At 40.8% G+C, this 21,384-nt stretch overlaps 1 protein-coding gene across 1 annotated transcript in view; it reads right to left on the bottom strand.

Moving 5' to 3' along the window:
- Positions 1–8,287: 8,287 nt before the first annotated feature.
- Positions 8,288–21,384, bottom strand: part of AP1S3 (adaptor related protein complex 1 subunit sigma 3) — a 79,406-nt gene continuing 66,309 nt past the window's right edge. Inside the window, exons 4-5 of the mRNA XM_032278028.1 lie at positions 16,681–16,818; positions 8,288–9,383 (exon numbers count right to left, since the gene is read on the bottom strand). Coding sequence (XP_032133919.1) covers positions 9,348–9,383; positions 16,681–16,818 — 174 coding nt within the window. The 3' untranslated portion in view covers positions 8,288–9,347. The remainder of the gene's footprint in view (positions 9,384–16,680; positions 16,819–21,384) is intronic.

Genomic DNA, 21,384 nt, shown 5'->3' with positions numbered 1-21,384 from the left:
AAAATTAGCTGGCGTATGCTTGTAGTCCCACCTACTCCAGAGGCAGAAGTGGGAGGATCACTTGATCCTGGGAGGCAGACGTTGCAGTGAGCCAAGATCATGCCACTGCATTCTGCCTTGATGACAGAGTAAGACCCTATCTCAAAAAAAGAAAAGAAGAAAAAAAATACATATTTTTAAAGGAGAAGTTTTAGATTCTAATCTGGAAGCTGTGAGAAATTGTGTCAATGTATGCAAGACATCAATACACCATTAGGAGATTCAGAAAAGTTATTTATCTCTCTCTAACATGCATGCACACACACACACACACCCCTCCCACTCATCCTGGATTTTTTATATTTAGGTGACTTATATTTAAATATCTGTAATATAACTTTACAAGTGATAAATTAAGTACCATGTGAGGCATGGATGTAATGCAAAGGGATTTCAGAGACGGGAGAAAGAATGGAACAAGAGAGGATTCATGAAGAAAGTAGCACTAGAGTGGGATGTTAAAGAATCTGGATGTAGGGAGATGGAATGAATAACACTTAGGTAAAAGGAATGAACAGAACAAGCAACAGCAAAGAAGAGAATAATACATCAACCTGAAGGAACTTCGAAGGAGGGTTCATATGTGATTTAAAAGTACAGAAGCACTCAAATCATGGAGGGTCTCAAAGGCAACCTAGGGGGCTGCCCCTGCAACCACAGCAGCAAGGTAAAAATCTAGCATAGGGGTCAAATGAAAATGCCCAGGGGTCCAGGCATGGTGGCTCACGCCTGTAATCCCAGCACTTTGGGAGGCTGAGGCAGACTGATCACCTGAGGTCAGAAGTTCAAGACCAGCCTGGATGACATGGTGAAATCCCATCTCTACTGAAAATACAAAAATTAGTCAGAATTGGTGGCACATACCTGTAATCCCAGCTACTCGGGAGGCTGAGGCACAAGAAACATTTGAACCCAGGAGACAGAGGTTGCAGTGAGCCAAGATGGTGCCACTGCACTCCAGCCTGGGTAACAGAGTAAGGCTCTGTCTCAAAAGAAAAAAAAAAAAAGAAAAAGAAAATGCCCAGGGCTAGGCTGGTATAGAAATCAGAGAAGTGGGCAGGTGCAGTGGTAGGGGCTGTGGGAAACAGGTCTGCAGGTCTGGCTCATGAAACTTTTCCATGAGACCCTCCACTACAAGCCTCCAGCTTCAGCTGATTCTTGCCACGAGGAAGCGTGGGCTCAATATTACCAGCCCTTACAATTTTCCAAGAAAAAACAAAAAACTCTTTGTGTGTGAAATAACATAATTGATTCAATTTTTTATACAGTGACAACCAAACAAAATTTACATGTAGGTGCAGGGTAACCTACAGGACCCAACTTGTGCCTCTATGAAACTGACATGACGTGCGAATGGCAACATCACAGTCCTTCTACTTCGACATTTTGGTGTCCGTTTCTTAGAAGCCTGCTGTCCCAATCATGCTTATTATCCACCCTTTGCCAGGTAATTAGTCACTTGTGTTAACTCTAAAGGGTGCTTTATTTGTCCACTTTCTGTAAATAAACTTGATTTCACATATCATGATCCTGCTGATGGTGGCACACAGTTTTGTGCATTGGGGCAGGCTGAATGCTGTGACCATTCCAGTACAGTGGCGCAACACAATAGAGGTTGACTTCTACTGATACATTGGTCCAATGTGGCTGTCCTAGTTGTTGGCTTTCTTGACAGCCTTTTTACAGATTCCTCCCATCTCATGGCTCTGCCTTCTCTGGATCCTGGAGTCTTTTTGTTTAGCTGTAAACAGAGAATTGAGGGTCTCATATGGTAGAGTTTTATGAGCCAGACCTGCAGTGGGCACACGTTACTTCAACCCACATTCCACTGGCTGTAATTCCACCATGAATAAACTGATCTTCAAGAGACATTGCGAATTCCATACTAGCTAAAAATGTATTCTTCCTCTGTTCTCTCCTTTCCTTCTGAAACATATGAGAAATCCCATCTCCAAAATTAGACAACGCAAACTTGTGTTTTTTTATTTTTAATTTTAATTATTATTATTTTTTAGATAGAGTCTCACCTTGTCACACAGGCTGGAGTGCAGTGGCACCATCTCGGTTCACTGCAACCTCTACCTCCCCGGTTCAAGTGATTCTCCTGTCTCAGCCTCCTGAGTGGCTGGGACTACCGTCATGAGCCACCACACTCAGCTAATTTTTGTATTTTTAGTAGAGACAGGGTTTCGCCATGTTGGCCAGGCTGGTCTCGAACTCCTGACCTCAGGTGATCCACCCGCTTTAACCTCCCAAAATGCTGGGATTACAGGCATGAGCCACTGCACCCGGCCAATACAAATTTGTAATTCCCCTTTTGCCTATATTCCAGGTATGGTTTTTTCTACTCTTAAAATGACATCTTTCATTTAAAGACCACCCAATATTCTTCACTTGTATCATTTAAAAGGGTGAAAAACATGCTTGAATGTCATTAGGATTGTATTTCACACCAGACTCATCAAATACTCTCATGGGGTAACCCTTCTGATCAAGACAAAGTTTAATTAAACAAATGACTAGTACTGGGACTTGATCAAAACATAAATGTAATGGCAATGGTTATTCTTCCCTCTCACATGTATTGAGTGACTTAAAATACTCTACGATCTCATCTGATTCTAACATTCCATGCATTCCAAAGAGCAAGTCCGAGAGCCTTGCCAGAGTGGCACAGCCAGGACCAGCATGAAGGTCCTTAATTCCTACTCCATTTTGACACTCTAAACACAAATATGATTCTCAGTCATATGGTTCAGAACATCACAACCAGTCTACTATGGCCCACTTGTTTGCTCTGAGATTGATAGCTGAAAATCATAGAGATAAAAAAGGAAATCATTATTTTTATTGGTTCAAAAGTTCACAAGAGTTGAAATAATATTTGAATAGTATTTGGATGGCTATCTCAGAAAAATTCCTAAATTCAGTAATTGTGTATTTTGGCTCAAAATATTTTGAATATAAAAGGCACTGACAACCAGGCATGGTGACTCATACCTGTAATCCCAGCACTTTTTGGGAGGCTGAGGCAGGAGGATCACTGAAGCCCAGAAGTTTGAGACCAGCCTAGGCAACATACTGAGACCCTTTCTCTGCAATAGTTCTTTGTGTTGTTTTGTTGTTGTTGTTTGTTTTGTTCTGTTTTGCTTGTTTTTTATTAGCCCAGTGTGGTGGCACATACCTGTAGCCCCAGCCACTCAGGAGGCTGAGGTGGGATGATCACTTGAGCCAGGAGGTCTAGATTGCAGTAGGCTACGATCGTGCTACCGCACTCCAGCCTGAGTGACAGAGTGAGACCCCATTTTAAAAAACAAAAACACTGACAGAGAGCAGAGAAGTCTTGAAAAAACGTCTCTGCACATGAAGCACTTTCTAAAATTATCAACTGGTTTAATTTTATTAATACTCTATGATTTATTATTCTTGAGGTTATTTGTATGTAAAAGATTTAAATTTTTTTCCAACTTAATTTGCTCTATGCTCTTATGTTTTTAATAAATGTTCAACTAATAAAGTATGTACAAGTTGTTTTATTATTGCTATTATCATGAGATTAAGTGTTTCAAGTGGAACCCGTAATTGATTTTATTCACTTTTTTTTTCTATTAATGAGCCTTGTTTTATTCATTTATTTATCCATCGTTTTGGTTTGGGCTTTGAATATTATAATTAGTCATAGTCTAATGCTTGATAAAATCTCATTAAAAATTTGTTTCCAGAAATAAAAAGATGCTCATCTCTAAAAACAGAAAAACAACATTAAATCAATTATTATAAAGGACAGATTATCTAAAATATATTTAAACCTACATAAGTGAAAATACTTATATTTTAATGCTTTTTTGATGTTTATTTTATTAAATGATAATTAATATTTCAATGTTTTCAATGTTTAACTGCATTTATTTTTTAAATTACATTTTTATTGCACTTTAATTTTTCAGTTTATTTTGCATACTAAAGAATGCAAATAACCTCAATTATTTTTTGAACTTAATTTCTGACTACAAATGTGTGCAACTTCCTTAGTTCTTTATTCTTTGCACTTATATAGTCCTATGTTTTACAGATATGTTTCCATCATAATAAAAAATTTTATTAAAAGTGGAGGCTTCCCAAATTCAACAGATCCCCCATAAAAAAAAATAATAGTTCAAAAAAGAGTTTAAGTCACTACTGATGCAGGATGAGAAGTATCTCACATGTGGAACCAAGTTCTTCATAATTCTTCCTTTTCTTCAGCCTAAATGTCTTATTTCCTTCAAAATGTTATCAAGTAAAGCAATAGTGTCAAGTAAATTATACTGGCATCTCTTTACTAAGCAATTATTTTACACACAAGATTAAATAACAATTTAAACAAGGGCAAGTATAATATAAGAAATGAAGTTATCTTAGAAGTTATAACAGGCTGGATGTGGTGGCTGATGCCCGTAATCCCAGCACTTTGGGAGGCTGAGGTAGGAGGATTACTTGAGATCAGGAGCTCAAGACCAGCCTGGGCAACATAGTGAGAACTCATCTCTATTTTTTAATTCTTAAAAAATGTTATAACAACATGAGGTATATAAAGTATATCTCATAAGGCTAGTTATGAAGTAAGTTAACAATAGCAAAAGCCCATGTAACTCACACAATTGCAGAACTGCTCATGTTACCAATATGTGTGGAAATTCTCAACATTTTTCAAAGGAAAGAGAAAAAGTGCCACTTTTGAATAATACTATCACTGGATAGAAAACATGTCAAAGATATGGAAATAATTATAATCCAGAATGGTTAAGTTGTAAATAGATCACCTCAGGTTAATTGATCCTTGTTAGTTAGTAACTGTGAAACCCCGAAGGGAAATGCTTAAAAGATTATTTATTGTAAAGCTGCAAAACCAACTAGCAAGCCAAACAGTAAACGAACACTTTAAATAAGTTAAATATAATGGAAACACTGACAACACAGGTGCAAGGAAAAGACACTGAGATTCGGTTATGTGTGAGCTTATTCATAAAGAACTTATCAAAAGTTCATGTATAGGACTGAATTTCACATTAAATGGTTCTATCAGAAGGTGAGTCTAATAAAGCCTGAGAAAGTCAGACATGGCGACTCATGCCTGTAATCCCAATACTTTGGGAGTCCAAGGCAGGAGGATCTCTTGAGCCCATGAGTTCAAGACCAGCCTGGCCAATACAGGAAGACTCCCAACCTCTACAAAAAGTTTAAAAATTAGCCAGGCATGGTAGTGCCTGACTGTAGTCCTAGCTACTTGGGAGGTTGTGGTGAGAGGATCCCTTAAACCCGAAAGTTCAAGTTCGCAGTAAACTGTGATCATGCCACTGCTCACCAGCCTGGTCAACAGAACTAGACTTTGACTCAAAAAAAAAAAAGCCCTAGATGTTTTCTAAAGAAGACACCTGCCAGGGGCCGTGGCTCACGCCTGTAATCCCAGCACTTTGGGAGGCCAAGGTGGGTGGGTCATCTAAGGTCAGGAGTTCAAGACTAACCTGGCCAACATGGTGAAACCCCATCTCTACTAAAACTACAAAAATTGGCCAGGAGTGGTGGTGCACTCCTATAATCCCCGCCTCTTGGGAGGCTGAGGCACAAGAACCACTTGAACTCGAGGGCGGAGGTTGCAGTGAACGGAGATCACACAACTGCACTCCAGCCTGGGCAACAGAGTGAGACTCTGTCCCAAAAAAAAAAAAAAAAAAAAAAAGTTAGAACAATACATTTGACGGAAGCTTTATCATTATTTTAGGAGGTTTGACATGGGAAAAAAAGTTTGAATCAAAAATCCATTTGCTTTATCACAAGAACTGTCGACTTCACATTTGTTAATGAAAGAAAAGGAGCTGTCACTAGATTTAAAGAATGATCCCATCATTAATTACATGTAAAAAGATCAGATTACCAAAATGTAGGTGAATGATGAGAAAAGTCAGTAGGAGCAAAAACAATAAATGCTTTTCTCCCATTTGCTACCACTTACTTGTGAAGTAGCTTCTTGGTGGTAGGTACCAAGAAAATAAAGAGGTCTTATTAAAGAGACGTCGCCAGGAATTATGAGTAGCAATTTCAAGCATAAAATCTGACTTTAAAAAAGTATATTCAGAAAGCACACCAAATTCTTCATTAAAAATGTTAAAATATTTTATTTTGGAAGTTTTATAGAAATTTAATATTTATTATCCTTCCTTTCCCTTGGTCATCTTATGATAATTATATAACATAAAGAAAACACAATGATTGTTTTAGCCTAGGCCCATGTAAGATGTCCCTAAAATTTCTCAAATTTACCCCATTGCGCCACATAGATATATTTACTTTTCTTTTTTTTTTTTTAGACAGTCTCACTCTGTCACTCAGGTTGGAGTACAATGGCATGATCTCAGCTCACTGCAGCCTCCACCTCCCAGGTTCAAGCAATTCTCTTGCCTCAGCTTCCCAAATAGCTGGCACTACAAGTGTGCACCACCATGCCTGGCTAATTTTCATATTTTTTAGTAGAGACAGGGTTTCACCATGCTGTCGAGGCTGGTCTTGAACTCCTGAACTCAGGTGATCTGCCCGCATTGGCCTCCCAAAGTACTGGGATTACAGGTGTGAGCCACCTCACTCGGCTGAGATATATTTACTTTCTATGTGTGACATTGATAGGAAGTCTGAGAAGCCTGTGCATAGCTAGAGTGTCTAATATGGAATTGTCAAAATATGTAGTATATTTGATTGAGGTTCAAGAGCTACCATTATCCAAATATCATGACAAATTTCAAAATAACCAGAAAAAGTGTGATGGATTTACATGAGGTCCATCTTTACAAAATTGTATTGAAAAATAAAGAATTCGGCCAGGTGCGGTGGCTCATTCCTGTAATCCTAGCACTTTGTAAGGCTGAGACAGGTAGATCATCTGAGGTTGGGAGTTCAAGTCCAGCCTGGCTAATATGGAGAAACCCTGTCTCTACTAAAAATACAAAATTAGCCAGGCATGGTGATGCATGCCTGTAATCCCAGCAACTTGGGCGGCTGAGGCAGGAGAACTGCTTGAACCAGGGAGGCATAAGTTGCAGTGAGCTGAGATCACAACATTGCACCCCAACCTAGGCAACAAGAGCAAAACTCCATCTCAAAAAATAAGGGAAGGAAGGGGGGAGGGGGCAGGAGAGGGGAGGGAAGAGGAGGGGGAGGGGAGGGGAGAGAGGAGGGAAGGATTCTACCACATTAAAAAGCTAAACCACAAAACTGAAGATAAGCTAAAGGTGATCAATCATAAATGATATACTTCAAGCTGATGCTGTAACTGTAATTATGTGGTTGAGGAAATATTGGATAGTAAAAGCCTAATGATTATTTTATATACTAATCTGAGTTATTTCCTTTGATGGTTATATTGAGGAATTGGTGACTTTTTCCCTTTGTTCTGCTTCCTTTGCTGTTTTCCCTAAATATGTCTGCTGAGATGAGCTAAAGAGAACATTTTTCCATAAGTTTCTCTAAAAATCTACCAGATGGGATCTTCTAAAGAATCCAACAGGATACACACTCTTCTAGGAAATCACTGGAGGTCCCAAACCACTCTAATATGAATGATACCAGGCCTCAAAGCTAACACTGAGAATGCACAGGTAAAACATCAAATAGCAGGCATCAAGACAGAATACTACCAGATTTTCATTTTTTTTTTTTTCTTTTTTGAGACGGAGTCTTGCTCTGTCGCCCAGGCTGGAGTGCAGTGATCTCGGCTCACTGCAAACTCTGCCTCCCAGGTTCAAGCCATTCTCCTGCCTCAATGCCCCCAACCCCTGCCTTGAGTAGCTGGGGTTACAGGCACCCGCCACCACACCTGGCTAATTTTTGTTTTTTTGTTTTGTTTTGTTTGAGTTCTGTCACCAGGCTGGAGTGCAGTGGTGCAATCTCACCACACTGCAACCTCCGCCTCCCGGGTTCAAGCAATTCTTCTGCCTCAGCCTCCTGAGTAGCTGGGACTGCAGGTGTGCACCACTACGCCCAGCTAATTTTTGTATTTTTAGTAGAAAAGGGGTTTCATCATCTTGGCCAGGCTGCTCTCCAACTCTTGACCTCAAGTGATGCGCCCACCTCGGCCTCCCAAAGTGCTGGGATTACAGGTGTGAGCCACCGTGCCCGGCCTACAAGCTATTTCCCCACAATATACTTGATCACTGTTGTTACCTGGTTACACAGAATTTTCATTCCAGGAAGCACAAATGTGATATATTCACAGTAATAATGGTCAGCAGCAAATCTTTTATTTAGGGAAGAAAGGGTGAGAAAATAAAAAAGAAGGAATCTGCCATACAGGCTGTGATAATCTTATATGCTCTAAGTCAGCCATATAGTAAATCTTCAAAGTATTAGGGATACATTAAAACATATTTGAAATGAAATTTCCAGCAATTAAGAATGCTTGGAATATGAAATTTAAAAAATAGCAGCAATAATTATCATTGCTATTGTTAACGCTTATACTAATTTAGAATAATAAAGGAAGTCATAGACACTGTATCTCTAGGTCCTATAAACCTTAATAAATATATAGTTTGTAGAAAACTTTATTGGAACGTCCCTTATATTCAATTAAAAGATAAATTAAAACCTCAGTTGGGATAGCAGCTTCTAAAGTGTCAAAAACACTTATTAAATTCTATACTCTTTGGTTATTTTCTTAAAATAATAAATGAATTCAGAAAAAAATAAATGAATTCAGCACATTAAAATCAGATACTTTGTATGTGAATTGCAATAACAGTATTATTAAGTGTATGAAAAGGTCTAGCATTATTTATAAATTGCACTATTAACTTAAGCTTGAATTAGTATACAATTAAAAAAAACCAAACATTTAGAAAAAGTATTAATGACATCATATATACTTTACATTCAAAACCATGAATTATTATAACATATCTTTCAACCTGTCAGTAGAGGATCAAATGCAAAAAAAAAATTGCAGCAAATTTATCTAAACGAACTTAAAAATATAACACAGAGTTAAAACATTACAAATATTGTCTTTTGGGTTAGGCGGTAGTTATTTTAAACATTCAGAGCTACAAAGACTTTTATATAGTATAATAAAGACACATAGTTTTTTCTTTTTTTTTAAATAATACAGACACATAGTAATTATAAATATGTTAAACAATTTTAACTTTTGTTAGTTAATGAAAATCCCTTTAAGTTACTTTTGGCATGGTGCCTGAGGCTCCATCAAAAAACCGAATGGGAAGCATTGCTTATTTACAGCTTCATAACACGTAGGCTCGTGTCATCAGGTAGATTTCCAGTTAAAATGTAGGCTTGTTCATGTATTCTTCCAACGTCTGAAAGAGAACAATAAATTAGAACAATCTTCCCTTTAAGTCACATCCTTTAGCAGACTGTGAAATCTGCATTATTTATTTGCCATTGTTGAAAACAAGGTATCAAAAGGATACATGGTTAAGAAATCTTTGCATTCTAATCAAAGTTTGAGTATAATTTGTATACACATCCATATGGCTAGAATTAAGTGACTTTCAACTGAGAAAAAGTTGAATGTGATCATAAAATGAATGTCTGGTAAGAGTGGTGCTTGGCCAGCGCAGTGCTCACGCCTGTAATACCAGCACTTTGGGAGGCTGAGGTGGGTGTAGCACCTGAGGTCAGCCTGGCCAACATGGCAAAACTGCATCTCTACGGAAAAATACACACATTAGCTGGGCGTGGTGGCGCGCACCTGTAGTCCCAGCTACTCCTGAAGCTGAGGCAGGAAAATTGCTTGAAATGGGAGGCGGAGGTTGCAGTAAGCCAAGATTGCGCCACTGCACTCCAGCCTGGGTGACAGAGTAAGATTCCATCTCAAAAAAAAAAAAAAAAAAAAAAGAGAGAGAGAGAGAAAGAGAGAAATGCTAAAGCAAAGCTGCCAAGAGATCACTGTTGACTTAAGATAAACATGTTTGTTAAAAGAGAGAATTCTGAATTATATTTGCATAACGTATGTATTGTCACCTATATTGTGCAAAACATCTTTATTATATGTATTGTCAAGACAAAAAAGATAAGCAGGCCAGGTTCGGCGGCTCATGCCTGTAATCCCAGCACTTTGGGAGGCCAAGGCAGGCGGATCACCTGAGGTCAGGAATTCAAGACCAGCCTGGCCAACACGGTGAAACCCCGTCTCTACTAAAAATATAAAAATTAGCTGGGTGTTGGGGCGGGCTTCTGTAATCCCAGCTACTCAGGAGGCTGAGGCAGGAGAATCACTTGAACCCAGGAGGCGGAGGTTGCAGTGAACCGACATTGCACCATTACATTCCAGTCTGGTCAACAAGAGTGAAACTTTGTCTCAAAAGAAAAAAAAAGAAAAACAGACTGAAATTTTTAGAAATTTCTTTACTTGTCTACCAAGTTCATAGAAAAAAATATATAATTTATGCTGTATGTTTCCAAAGGCATCCCTCCAAAGTAAACAAATTATGCTTCTTTTTTACTTTTAAGTTCAAGGGTACATGTGCAGGTTTGTTATATAGGTAAGCTTGCGTCTTGGGGATTTGTTATACAGATGATTTCATCACCCAGCTATTAAGCCTAGTACCCAGTAGTGATTTTTCCTGATCCTCTCCCTCCTCCCAACCTTCACCCTCTGATGGGCTCCAATGTGTATAGTTCCCTTCTATGTATCCATGTGTTCTCATCATTTAGTTCTCACTTATAAGTGGGAACATGCAGCATTTGATTTTCTGTTCCTGGGTTAGTTTGCTAAGAATAATGGCCTCCAGCTCCATCCATGTCCCTGCAAAGGACATGATCTCATTCTTTTTATGTTGCCCATCAGTTACTAAGTTTGCTAAGGCATAATTTTTTTTTTAGCATTAAAAAAAAAAATGTTTTAACAGACTCATGAGTACAGGCAGAGTTCAAAGTTAACGGTGATGTTGCTGGTCCTATACCATACAAGACGGATGGGCCTTCTCTTGCACTCTCTCCTACTATAAACATATATATTTGTGTCACACCAAAGCCCCAGGTTGAATCAATAAGAAAGCTCGAGAGAACAAAAAGTCAACCTGTCTCTTTCGTTTGAGTAACAATTTGCTCATTTAGCGATCCAAGTTCAACCTGTTCTTAAGTTTAAACCCCAGGGTATGTGATTCATATGAACCTGCCAGGAAGTCCACTAACTGCAGGCCGAGCAAGATTGTTCGGTAGATAGCAGACCTAGAAATCTGCCCTTATCTTTGAAAGAGATTTTCTAACTGGTATTCACTAGCTCTATCTAGAATTCTGGAGTTCCTCTGCTGAGAAATACTTGTGTTCAGTTATCCACGTTTACTCAATAAAGCTCTCACCTCCTAAATGGGCATTGGCAGAGACAGCCCTGTACCCTTCTCTACCCCTCTACAGATGCTGCCCATGTCTTTTAACTTAGCAGAGGGATCACCCAGGCCATTGGCCCATGCTGGTTTTGTGGAATCTAGAGTTTATATCATTTAAGTGGGAATACAAAGTTACAAATACAAAATCAGATATAAAGTATATTTGGAATGAGAAAAGAAATGACCGCAGATTATGAACTTTGAAGATGACAGACACCACAAAATAAAAATCAATTGCATGTTATTTTCATTAATTCATTGCTTGACACTCCCCTAGCATATATTACATTGTATGGCTACGCACTTTTTGCAGTTAAAATATCTTACTTTTGCAATGTTGAAAAAAACCCATGACCAGATGAGGGCATTGCTAGGCCCTGCCTGCAGCCTTGAGAGGGGCCTGGAGTTGACACTTTTCTGTCTTTGTGGTTCAGTGGCCTCTAGTCATTGGCACTGCTCACACCACCAGATGACTCAGTCTGCTAAACGCCACACTGGCTGCCCTGTGTGAGCCGAGTCAGGCTGTTACTCAAGCCGTGTAAACCAGTAAGGTAAAAGTTGGTATTTTCTTGAACTTGCCACTTTAAAGGGTTGGGGCAGACTTTCAGAGTTGGCAGAACCTTAGTTGCCGTCATATTCGCAAGACAGGGACTGGAGTCTGTATCTTGGGACCTCTTCTGGTTACATCTAGCTCTGCAGTGTTTCTTATGCATATAGCTCAGTGCATGTTGTGACTTTCTATGGCATTGTGGTTTGGCTTGGCTGTTAAAATGGTTTACTATTTTAAGGATGACAGTGTTGGGTGTATCTAGCAGTTTCACATGCATCCACACGAGGGCTCATGGTATCCTATTGCTCCTGAGATACAATCTGACCCTTCTTTTTTGGAGACAGGGTCTCATTCTGTCACCCAGGCTGGAGTGCAGTGGTGCAATTACCAGTCACTGCAGCCTCGACCTCTTGGGCTCAAGTGATCCTTTTACTTTAGCCTTCCAAGTAGCTGAAATTCCAGGTGCACACCACCACGCCTGGCTAATTTTATTACCTTTTGTAGAGACAAGGTTCTCACTATGTTGCCTGGTCTGAAAACTCCTGGGCTCACGCGATCCTTCTGCGTCAGCCTTCTGAGTAGCTGGGATTACAGGTGCACACCCCACCGGGCTAATTTTATCTTTTTTTTCTTTTTTTTGTAGAGACAAGGTTCTCACTATGTTGCCCAGGCTGATCTCAAACTCTTGGACTTAAGCGATCTTCTGCCTGAGCCTCCTAAGGTGCTGGGAATACAGGCATGAGCCACTGCAGCTGGCCTTGAGCCTCCCTTCTTGGCAGGCTGTTAGTCGGGGTAAAACATACTGTTTGTCCCTCCCACGTATTGCAAGTTCTGCAGTTAATGACCACTACCTCCTTTGAGAGTTTCGTTTTGTTTTTGTTTTTGTTTTTGAGATAGAGTCTCGCTCTGTCACCCAGGCTGGAGTGCAGTGGCGCCATGTAGGCTCACTGCAACCTCTGCCTTTTGGGTTCAAGCGATTCTCCTGCCTCAGCCCCTCAAGTAGCTGGGATTACAGACCTTCATCATCATGCCTGACTAATATTTGTATTTTTAGTAGGGACGGGTTTCAGCATGTTGGCTAGGCTTCTCTCGAACTTCTGACCTCAAGTGATCCTCCCACCTCGGCCTCCCAAAATGCTGGGATTACAGACATGAGCCACCGCGCTTGGCCAGAACGTTTTATTTTCCTTCCAATAACTTTGTGCCATTGTCCATATTGTTATTACCCCCAAATAAGTATCCCCAACCAAGTAAACAGTTCCTTTCTTTTCCTCTTATCAACATCTTGCCACTGCACACTCAGAACCAGCTTTGAGCATTTGGAGATTTGAGACTATTTGTCTTCTTACTAAACATGCAGGCAGGTGCAGCTTTTTTTTTTTTTTTTTTAGACGGAGTCTTGCTCTGTCACCAGGCTGGAGTGCAGTGTCACAATCTCGGCTCACTGTAACCTCCACCTCCTGGGTTCAAGTAATTCTTCCACCTCACCCTCCCGCGTAGCTGGAACCACAGGCTCATGCCACCACGCCCGGCTAATTTTTATATATATATTTTTTTGAGACAGAGTTTCACTCTTGTTACCCAGGCTGGAGTGCAATGGCGCAATCTCGGCTCACCGCAACCTCCGCCTCCTGGGTTCAGGCAATTCTCCTGCCCCAGCCTCCTGAGTAGCTAGGATTACAGGCACGCGCCACCATGCCTAGCTGATTTTTTGTAGTTTTTTAGTAGAGACGGGGTTTCACCATGTTGACCAGGATGGTCTCGATCTCTTGACCTCGTGATCCACCCGCCTCGGCCTCCCAAAGTGCTGGGATTACAGGCGTGAGCCACCACGCCTGGCCTAATTTTTGTATTTTTAGTAGAGACAGAGTTTCACCACGTTGGCCAGGATGGTCTCGATCTCTTGACCTAGAGATCCACCCGCCTCAGCCTCCCAAAAGGTGCAGCTTTTTAAAAGTTATTACTGTTCTAAGAAACTGTTATTAAATAGGAGTTAGAGAAAAGTCTTAAGGGCTACTTAAGGTTGACAGTTGTTCTCACAGCTAAAGCAATGTCACAAAGGCCTCCCTTAACCTTCAGTAACTACAAATATATGATTAGGTCCAAAGGACAGAAAAAAAAAAAAAAGCAGTAATTGTTTTCCGTGATGCAAGTATATTACTGGCTCTTATCCAGTTTAAACTTCTTAAGCAGGCAAGATATACAAGTCCATTTTTCAACAAGCTCCCCAAAATATTCGTTGACTTTACTGAATACCAGAGCTCAAGAGAATGCTAATAACACTCTCCGTATTTGGCAAGTGTTGTTAGTGCAACAGAAGAAATTGAGAGGGCAGCCATGACATTGCCTGCTCACCCAAATAGGGACACTGGGGCTAAATGCAAGGTCCCCTGAGACCTACCCATCAAGCCCCTCCCCTCAATCACCAGGAACATGAATTGCCAATTAGTGTTTAATTGTGAAAGAGCTCACTCTTGAAATACCTACTTCCTAGATTTAAATGCAACTAGCAACATCAGAGTTATAAAAACCTTTTTTTTTTTTTGAGATGGAGTTTTGCTCTTTGTTGCCCAGGCTGGAGTGTAATGGCACAATCTCGGCTCACTGCAACCTCTGCCTCCCAGGTTCAAGCAATTGTCCTGCCTCAGCTTCCTTGAATAGCTGGGATTACAGGCGCCCGCCACCATGCCCAGCTAATTTTTGTATATATATATATTTTTTTTTGTAGAGATGGGGTTTCACTATGTTGGCCAGGCTAGTCTCAAACTCCTGACCTCATGATCTGCCCTCCTCGGCCTCTCAAAGTGCCGGGATTACAGGCGTGAACCACTGCGCCCGCCCCACAACCTTTTAAAAACTGTTTCCTGGTTTAAGAGGATTTCAAATTAACCCAGGTGTGTCTTGGCCCCCAATTCAGTTTTAATTACTGAAGTGCCAAAGACCCTGTTAAAAGTCTGTTTCTCTTGTAAGGAGATTGCACAGTCAGGACCCTGAGGATAGAATTTAAAAAAACCTCCTCCCCCTCCGCCTGCCCCCAACCCCCAGTATATTTTATAAAACATTGTTTTGTGAAATTTCCAAACCACTGATTTCTCAAATACTTTGTAAAGTTTTCTCCCTGTGGCATTTGAAGACAGCCAAATCAATATCGGAGAATTTAAATGCATTTTTTGAGGTGAGACTCCTCTGGTAATGAATGCATTGGCATTCTAATAGGCACACACAGCTGCTTATGGCACCCACTCAAATAGACGTCTTCCTTCACGTCCATTCACCAGAGGACTGATTCTCTGGCTGAGTGGAAGCAAGTAATCAGCCTAAAGACGTGCCAAAACAGCTGCTGGGAATTCACACTTAATGGTGTTTTGTTAACCTAATCACCCTCTTCCACATAGCAGAAAAAATAGCTTTAATGCCAGTTTTATTTATTTATTGTCTTTTTTATTTTTCTTTAGTTTTGAGATGGAGTCTTGAGTCTCTCTCTGTCACCCAGGTGGTGCAGTGGTGCTATCTCAGCTCACTGCAACCTCCGCCTCCTGGCTTCAAGTGGTTCTCCTGCCTCAGCCTCCCAAGTAGCTGGGATTACAGGTGTCTGCCACCACACCTGGCTTTTTTTTTTTTTTTTTTTTTTTGAGTAGAGACAGGGCTTCACCATGTTGGCCAGGTCTCTAACTCCTGGCCTCAAGTGAGCCGCCTGCCTCAGCCTCCCAAAGTGCTGGGATTATAGGAGTGAGCCACTGTGTCTGGCCAAATGCCGCTTTTAAAAAAAGTACTATATAAGCGCTGGATCCTCTTGACCTACTGATTTGAAAATAGGAAGGTGGGAAGACCCACTGAGACGGAGGGAAGAAGGATCTAGAGGTGGAGGAGCTGGGATGAAACCCAGACCCTCAGAGCATCTCATCTGGGAGGACAGAGGTCAGTGGGGTGAAGTGCTGTTTCTCACAGTGTCTTGGGAAGAATGGAGGGGCTAATAGGTAAATTCCCTGATGAGGTATGATGCAAATCTGTGCTGCTTCTAAAAGATCATTCCCACTTTATTTTATATAGAAATCCCAGAGTCCAAAGCAATACCAAACGGATGCTGCAGGGCCCATTTATACCTTGGCAAGCAAGCCATGGTGTTCCCAATTCATTTATGCAAACAGGAGCGCACGTACAGCCTTCTAAAAAGGTGTAAGAAATTTTAATTACAATGATGAATATCATGCTCAATAATAAAGTTTTAATATCCCTGGCAAACAAAAACACAATGTACTGCAATTCTCCTTTCCCAGGGCAGCACAGGTATTTTAATGAAAGTCTTTTTTTTATACACCTCATAAAATTATTCTTGAAAAGAATAGAGCTAAGCATTTGATACCTTTTTGGCAGTGAAGTATTCTCGCACTCCAAAGCTCAGCCAAATGTGAAGAGCAAAGACTCTTAAGCCCGGTTACCTGGGTTCAATCTCTATACCACACTTCCTAGCAGTGTGAAATTGAGCAGGTCATTTAGCCTCTTAGTGTCTCAGTTTACTTATCTGTAAAGTGGGGGTAACAATACCACCTACCTTTTTGAATTGCTGTGAGAATTAAATAAGCTAATACATATGCATAGTTTAGAAACTGTACCCAGCACAAAGTACCCGGTAAGTCTTGGTTAATATTATAATGATTAACACTATCATCATCATCATCATCTTTTTCCCATGGTTTGGGAAACTGTACTGACCTCCTGTAACATATCAGAGTCTTCAATGGCTTTGACAGCAATTTTCTTGGACGTTTCCTGAATTTCTCCACCTATTATAAACTCGTCCAGGATGAAATAAGCCTTTTCAAAATTGAAGATAATATCCAGCTCGCAGACCTGGTAGGACAAAAACAAATGTTTTGATAAACTTGCAGTTGTATCACGGGAAATATCTGCCCGAATCTCGAGCTTTTTCAGTTTGCACTCATGTGGCATACCAAAAATAAAAATATCAGACGGCATTTTAAGGACAGAAAAAAAAAAAGAATGGGGAATGCCAGGCCTTTAACAAAAGAAAAGCCACATTCTATTAAAGCAAAGCATGTACTTAGATAATAATGTTTTGTATTGCAACAGGAAATTTGAGACTCCATAAGGGAATGAGGCCACTCGGCTCTTCTTTCTAACTGCACCAAGAAAACTGAGCCCCAGCTGCATTCCAGGCAGGAGGGCAGAGCTTCATTTCTCCTGCTCTCTGCTCTGTACATCTTGGCTTCTAGCTTTAGAACTCTCTCAGAAACTCACTCTTCAGAGGAAAATGAGCTCAACTGTGCTAATTTTTCTCAAAATCATGTCACAGCCAGTGATTCTCAAATTCATTCCAAACGCTCATTAAAACACACAGGTGCTGGGCCCCACCCCCAGAATTTATGACTCAGGAGCTCTAGATAAGAACTGAGAATCTGCACTTTTAACAGGCTCCCAGGTGATGCTGAGGCCTCTGGCCTGGGGGGCTTCACATCAAGAACCCCTGGCACAGACCAAAGCAGAGTCTGATAGATTCTGGTGTTTATTTAAAGTGTAGCAAGTATGGCAGGATCTCTCTCATCATCCAAATAAGGCTCATTTCCAATACTCACAGACTCTCCTTGCTGTCTTCCTCTCCACTTGTTCCTGTACTCACTGACACCTTCTCTTTCCAAACCATACCCCACCCACCCAACTGAAGCTGTTCTCTTGAATCTCTGCTCATTGAAAGTCTCCAGACCTCCCAAACATTTACCTCTCAGCAGCATGTGGTACTCTTCACCATCTCTGATCCTTGAAAATCTCCCTTGCTCTCCTGATTTTGGCAATACTGCTTAACGCCTCTTTTTCTCCTCTATCTCTGATCATTCCTTCTCAGACTGCTTGGATAATTTATCTCCCTCCTACCCTGCATTTGTTTAAGAAATATTTTGGTGTGCCTAGCACCTATCAATCAACAGAACAGGCAAACATCTCTGCTGCACGTTGTTTATATTCTAGCCATCCATCTTCTCCTTGAATTTTCATGTTCCTCAAGAAAGCCTTCTCTCTTTGCAAAATGCATATTCTCCTGGACAAACTCACTGACTCTCTACTGCTGTGTCTAGCATGCAGGTAGCTCAACAAACCTAGATGACTAGCCCTGATTTCCCTCTGAGCCACTAGTCCAATATTTTCACCCACTAACTAGACACCTTTACATGCCTATTCCTCAATCCATGTCACCATGTCCCAAACTGATATCAAGATTATTCTTTTTCCTGTAGTCCCTTTTTTGCCTAGTAGTTGTAACCTCTTTCTAATCGTTCCATCTAATTCATTCTAGAGTTCAACCAACTTACTTTCCCTTCCCCCCTTATTCCTCTCCCTCCCTTGATCTCATCCATCTGGATTTGGTCATCAGTTCCTACTGATTCTATTGTCTAACTAGATCCCTACCCTTCTTCGCTTCTCTGCTTTCACAGCTGCTGCTCAGACTTGCAACACCTCTCAATCAGGCCACTGCCATGACCTTCCAGGTGGCAGCTGTTCCTGCTCAAGGCCATTGACCACTAATGCTTTGCTAAAATGCTGATCTTGGCCAGGTGTGTGGCTCATGACTGCAATGCCAGCACTTTGGAAGGCCGAGGCAAGTGGATCACCTGAGGTCAGGAGTTCGAGACCAGCCTGGCCAACATGGTGAAACCCCATCTCTACTAAAACTACAAAAAATCAGCTGAGCGTGGTGGTGGGCGCCTGTAATCCCAGCTACTTGGGAGGCTGAGACAGGAGAATTGCTCGAACCCAGGAGGCAGAGGTTGCAATGAGCCGAGATCATGTCATTGCACTCCAGCGTAGGTGACAGAGTGAGACTGTCAAAAAAAAAGGCTGATGTTATGCCTCTCTTGTGTAAGGTCTTATATTCAGGACAAAGTCATATACGAATCTCTACCAGCCTATGCCCTGTTGTCTGATTTCCTGCACCAGTGCTCATCCGTGCATCTGACACACATGCCACAAACTCACAATGTCACGGTGGTTTTTTTGTGCCTTTGCCCTTTGCACATTCCAACAATTTTAGGATCATGTCTTCAAATATCCTTTTCTTTATTCTTCTGCTGGCAAATCAAACTCATTTTTTTCAAGGCCAAATTCAAAAGTCAGACACATGGTGATTCCCCAAATCCCCTTTTCCCCATTCAGATTTCATACCACTTCCTGTGGGTTCTCACCTACATCTTCTGTGCACTAGTTTATGCTTATTGATTACTAACCACTCCCCGTACGGTGAGTTCAAGGTAAAAACTTTGTCTTCATCATCTTTATACCCCTGGTTTCTGGCACATTGTAAGACACGAAAAAAATGCTTGCAAGATAAATGCATGAGGAAGCTTAAATAGAGGCCTTGTTAGGGCACAGTGGCTCACGCCTGTAATTCCAGCACTTTGGGAGGCTGAGGCGGGTGGATCACCTGAGATTAGGAGTTTGAGACAACCTGGTGAAATCCCATCTCCACTGAAAATACAAAAATTAGCTGGGCATGGTGGTGCACGCCTGTAATCCCAGCTACTCAGGAGGCTGAGGCAGGAGAATTGCTTGAATCCGGGAGGCAGAGGTTGCAGTGAGCCAAGACTGTGCCAGGGCACTCCAGCCTGGGTGACAGAGCAAGACTCCGTCTCAAAAATAAATAAATATAGGCCTTGTTTCTAATATGCTAGAGATTAATGGCATCCTAGATAAAATTCTATGGTTGTACTGAATGCTATAACTTTGCATGAAATAGATGTCAATATTTTAGCAAATTCCTCCATATATTTACAAGTTAGGTCAACATACTAGCAGACTCCACAGGGAACATGGTTTAAGTTGACAGATCCAAATGAATCCAACTTCCACGCAGAATTCCCATGTGCCATACTGGGGTATATCATAGTTTATTTAAGCAGTTCCTTTATGGATATGGGCAGACTTTGGGCTGTTTCCAATTTTTATTCTAAATGATGCTGCCATAATTTTTGTTGTCCATATACAGCATTGCCTGCTAATTTGAGGATAGCATAGGAATAAATTCCTTGGAGAATTGTTGGTCAAAGGATTTGTACATTTAAAATTAATAAATACTAAAATTTGGTCCTCCAAAATAGGCTATAAAACTTAAAAATTTCACTAATAGTAAGAGTGATGGCCTACTTATCTATACTATATCCAGCAATGGATAGTCTCTAAATTTTCAGATGAACATTAATTAAATTTGCATTTCCCTGCTTATTAGTGAGACTGTACATCTTACTAGATGTGCACTGGCCTTTTCCATTTCTTGCCTTGTCTATAAATTGCTTCTTAAAGACTTTGCTTTTCTCTACTGTAATATTTGTCTTAGAAATTTGAATAATTCTTTCTGTATCACAGATACTATCTCCTTTCCCTGTTGTTGTATATGTTGCAAGCATTTTCTGTGTAGAAGCTGAAAAGAATGAGATAGATTTTATGCACAAATATGGCAAGAGCTCTAAGACTTGTAAGGGGGAGAAAAAAGAAAGTTGCACGATAATATGCAGAATGCAATCCCATTTTTAAAAGCCATATATCTAGAGGGCTATGTAAAAATTTGCATCATTCTTGCAGTTTTAAACAATAGAAAGAAACAACAAGAAATCACAATAGATCAGACATCCATGTACATGAAAGAAGGTATGAGAAGAAAGCAGTTACCAGAGGTCAGAAAAGGCAGAAGTCAGGAGTTATAGTAGCAAGCTGAGGAACCTCAGAGTTCAAGGCGTAGACCAGGAATCCAAGACAGACAGGAGCCTCATTAGGAGAAACCAGCAGTTAACATCCTGCAAAGTGAACCTGACAAATACTAATGAAAATTCTCCAGGAACTTCTTATATCCCACTTTGACACAACCCAGGTCTGGGTCCTCCAGCAGCCATGGGGCAATTAGTTTACTGTACTTGTTTCGAGGGATAAGGGTAAGGTAAGGTGGTATGCAGAATTAGAGGCACAATACACACACACACACACACACACACACACACACACCCCTTGGTTTATAGTTACTATCTTTAGATCATAAGAGAAATGAATATGCAAGTTCCATAGGCATTATAGAGAATGTTACAACTGAGCAACTATTTCACATACAGCCACTCGAAAGTGCTACCCCACGGTTATTCTTTGAGTCTAATGCCATCTGAGAATGAGAGAAAACATCCAGGAAGACCTCAGACCAGTTCAGGTATTTTGTGTTTTTTGTGTTTTTTTGGAGACAAGAGTCTCATTCTGCCGCCCGGGTTGGAGTGCAGTGGAGCCATCTCAGCTCACCACCTCCTGGGTTCAAGCAATTCTTCTGTCTCAGCCTCCTGAGTAGCTGAGATTACAGGCATGTGCCACCATGCCTGGCTAATTGTGTGTGTGTGTGTGTGTGTGTGTGTGTGTGTGTGTGTGTGTGTGTGT

Source organism: Sapajus apella, unplaced genomic scaffold (assembly GCF_009761245.1).
Source record: "Sapajus apella isolate SASKATOON/1434 unplaced genomic scaffold, GSC_monkey_1.0 scaffold10, whole genome shotgun sequence".
NCBI lineage: Eukaryota > Metazoa > Chordata > Mammalia > Primates > Cebidae > Sapajus > Sapajus apella.
Note: the sequence above shows the minus strand (reverse complement) of the source record. Positions and strands in the feature narration are given on the sequence as shown.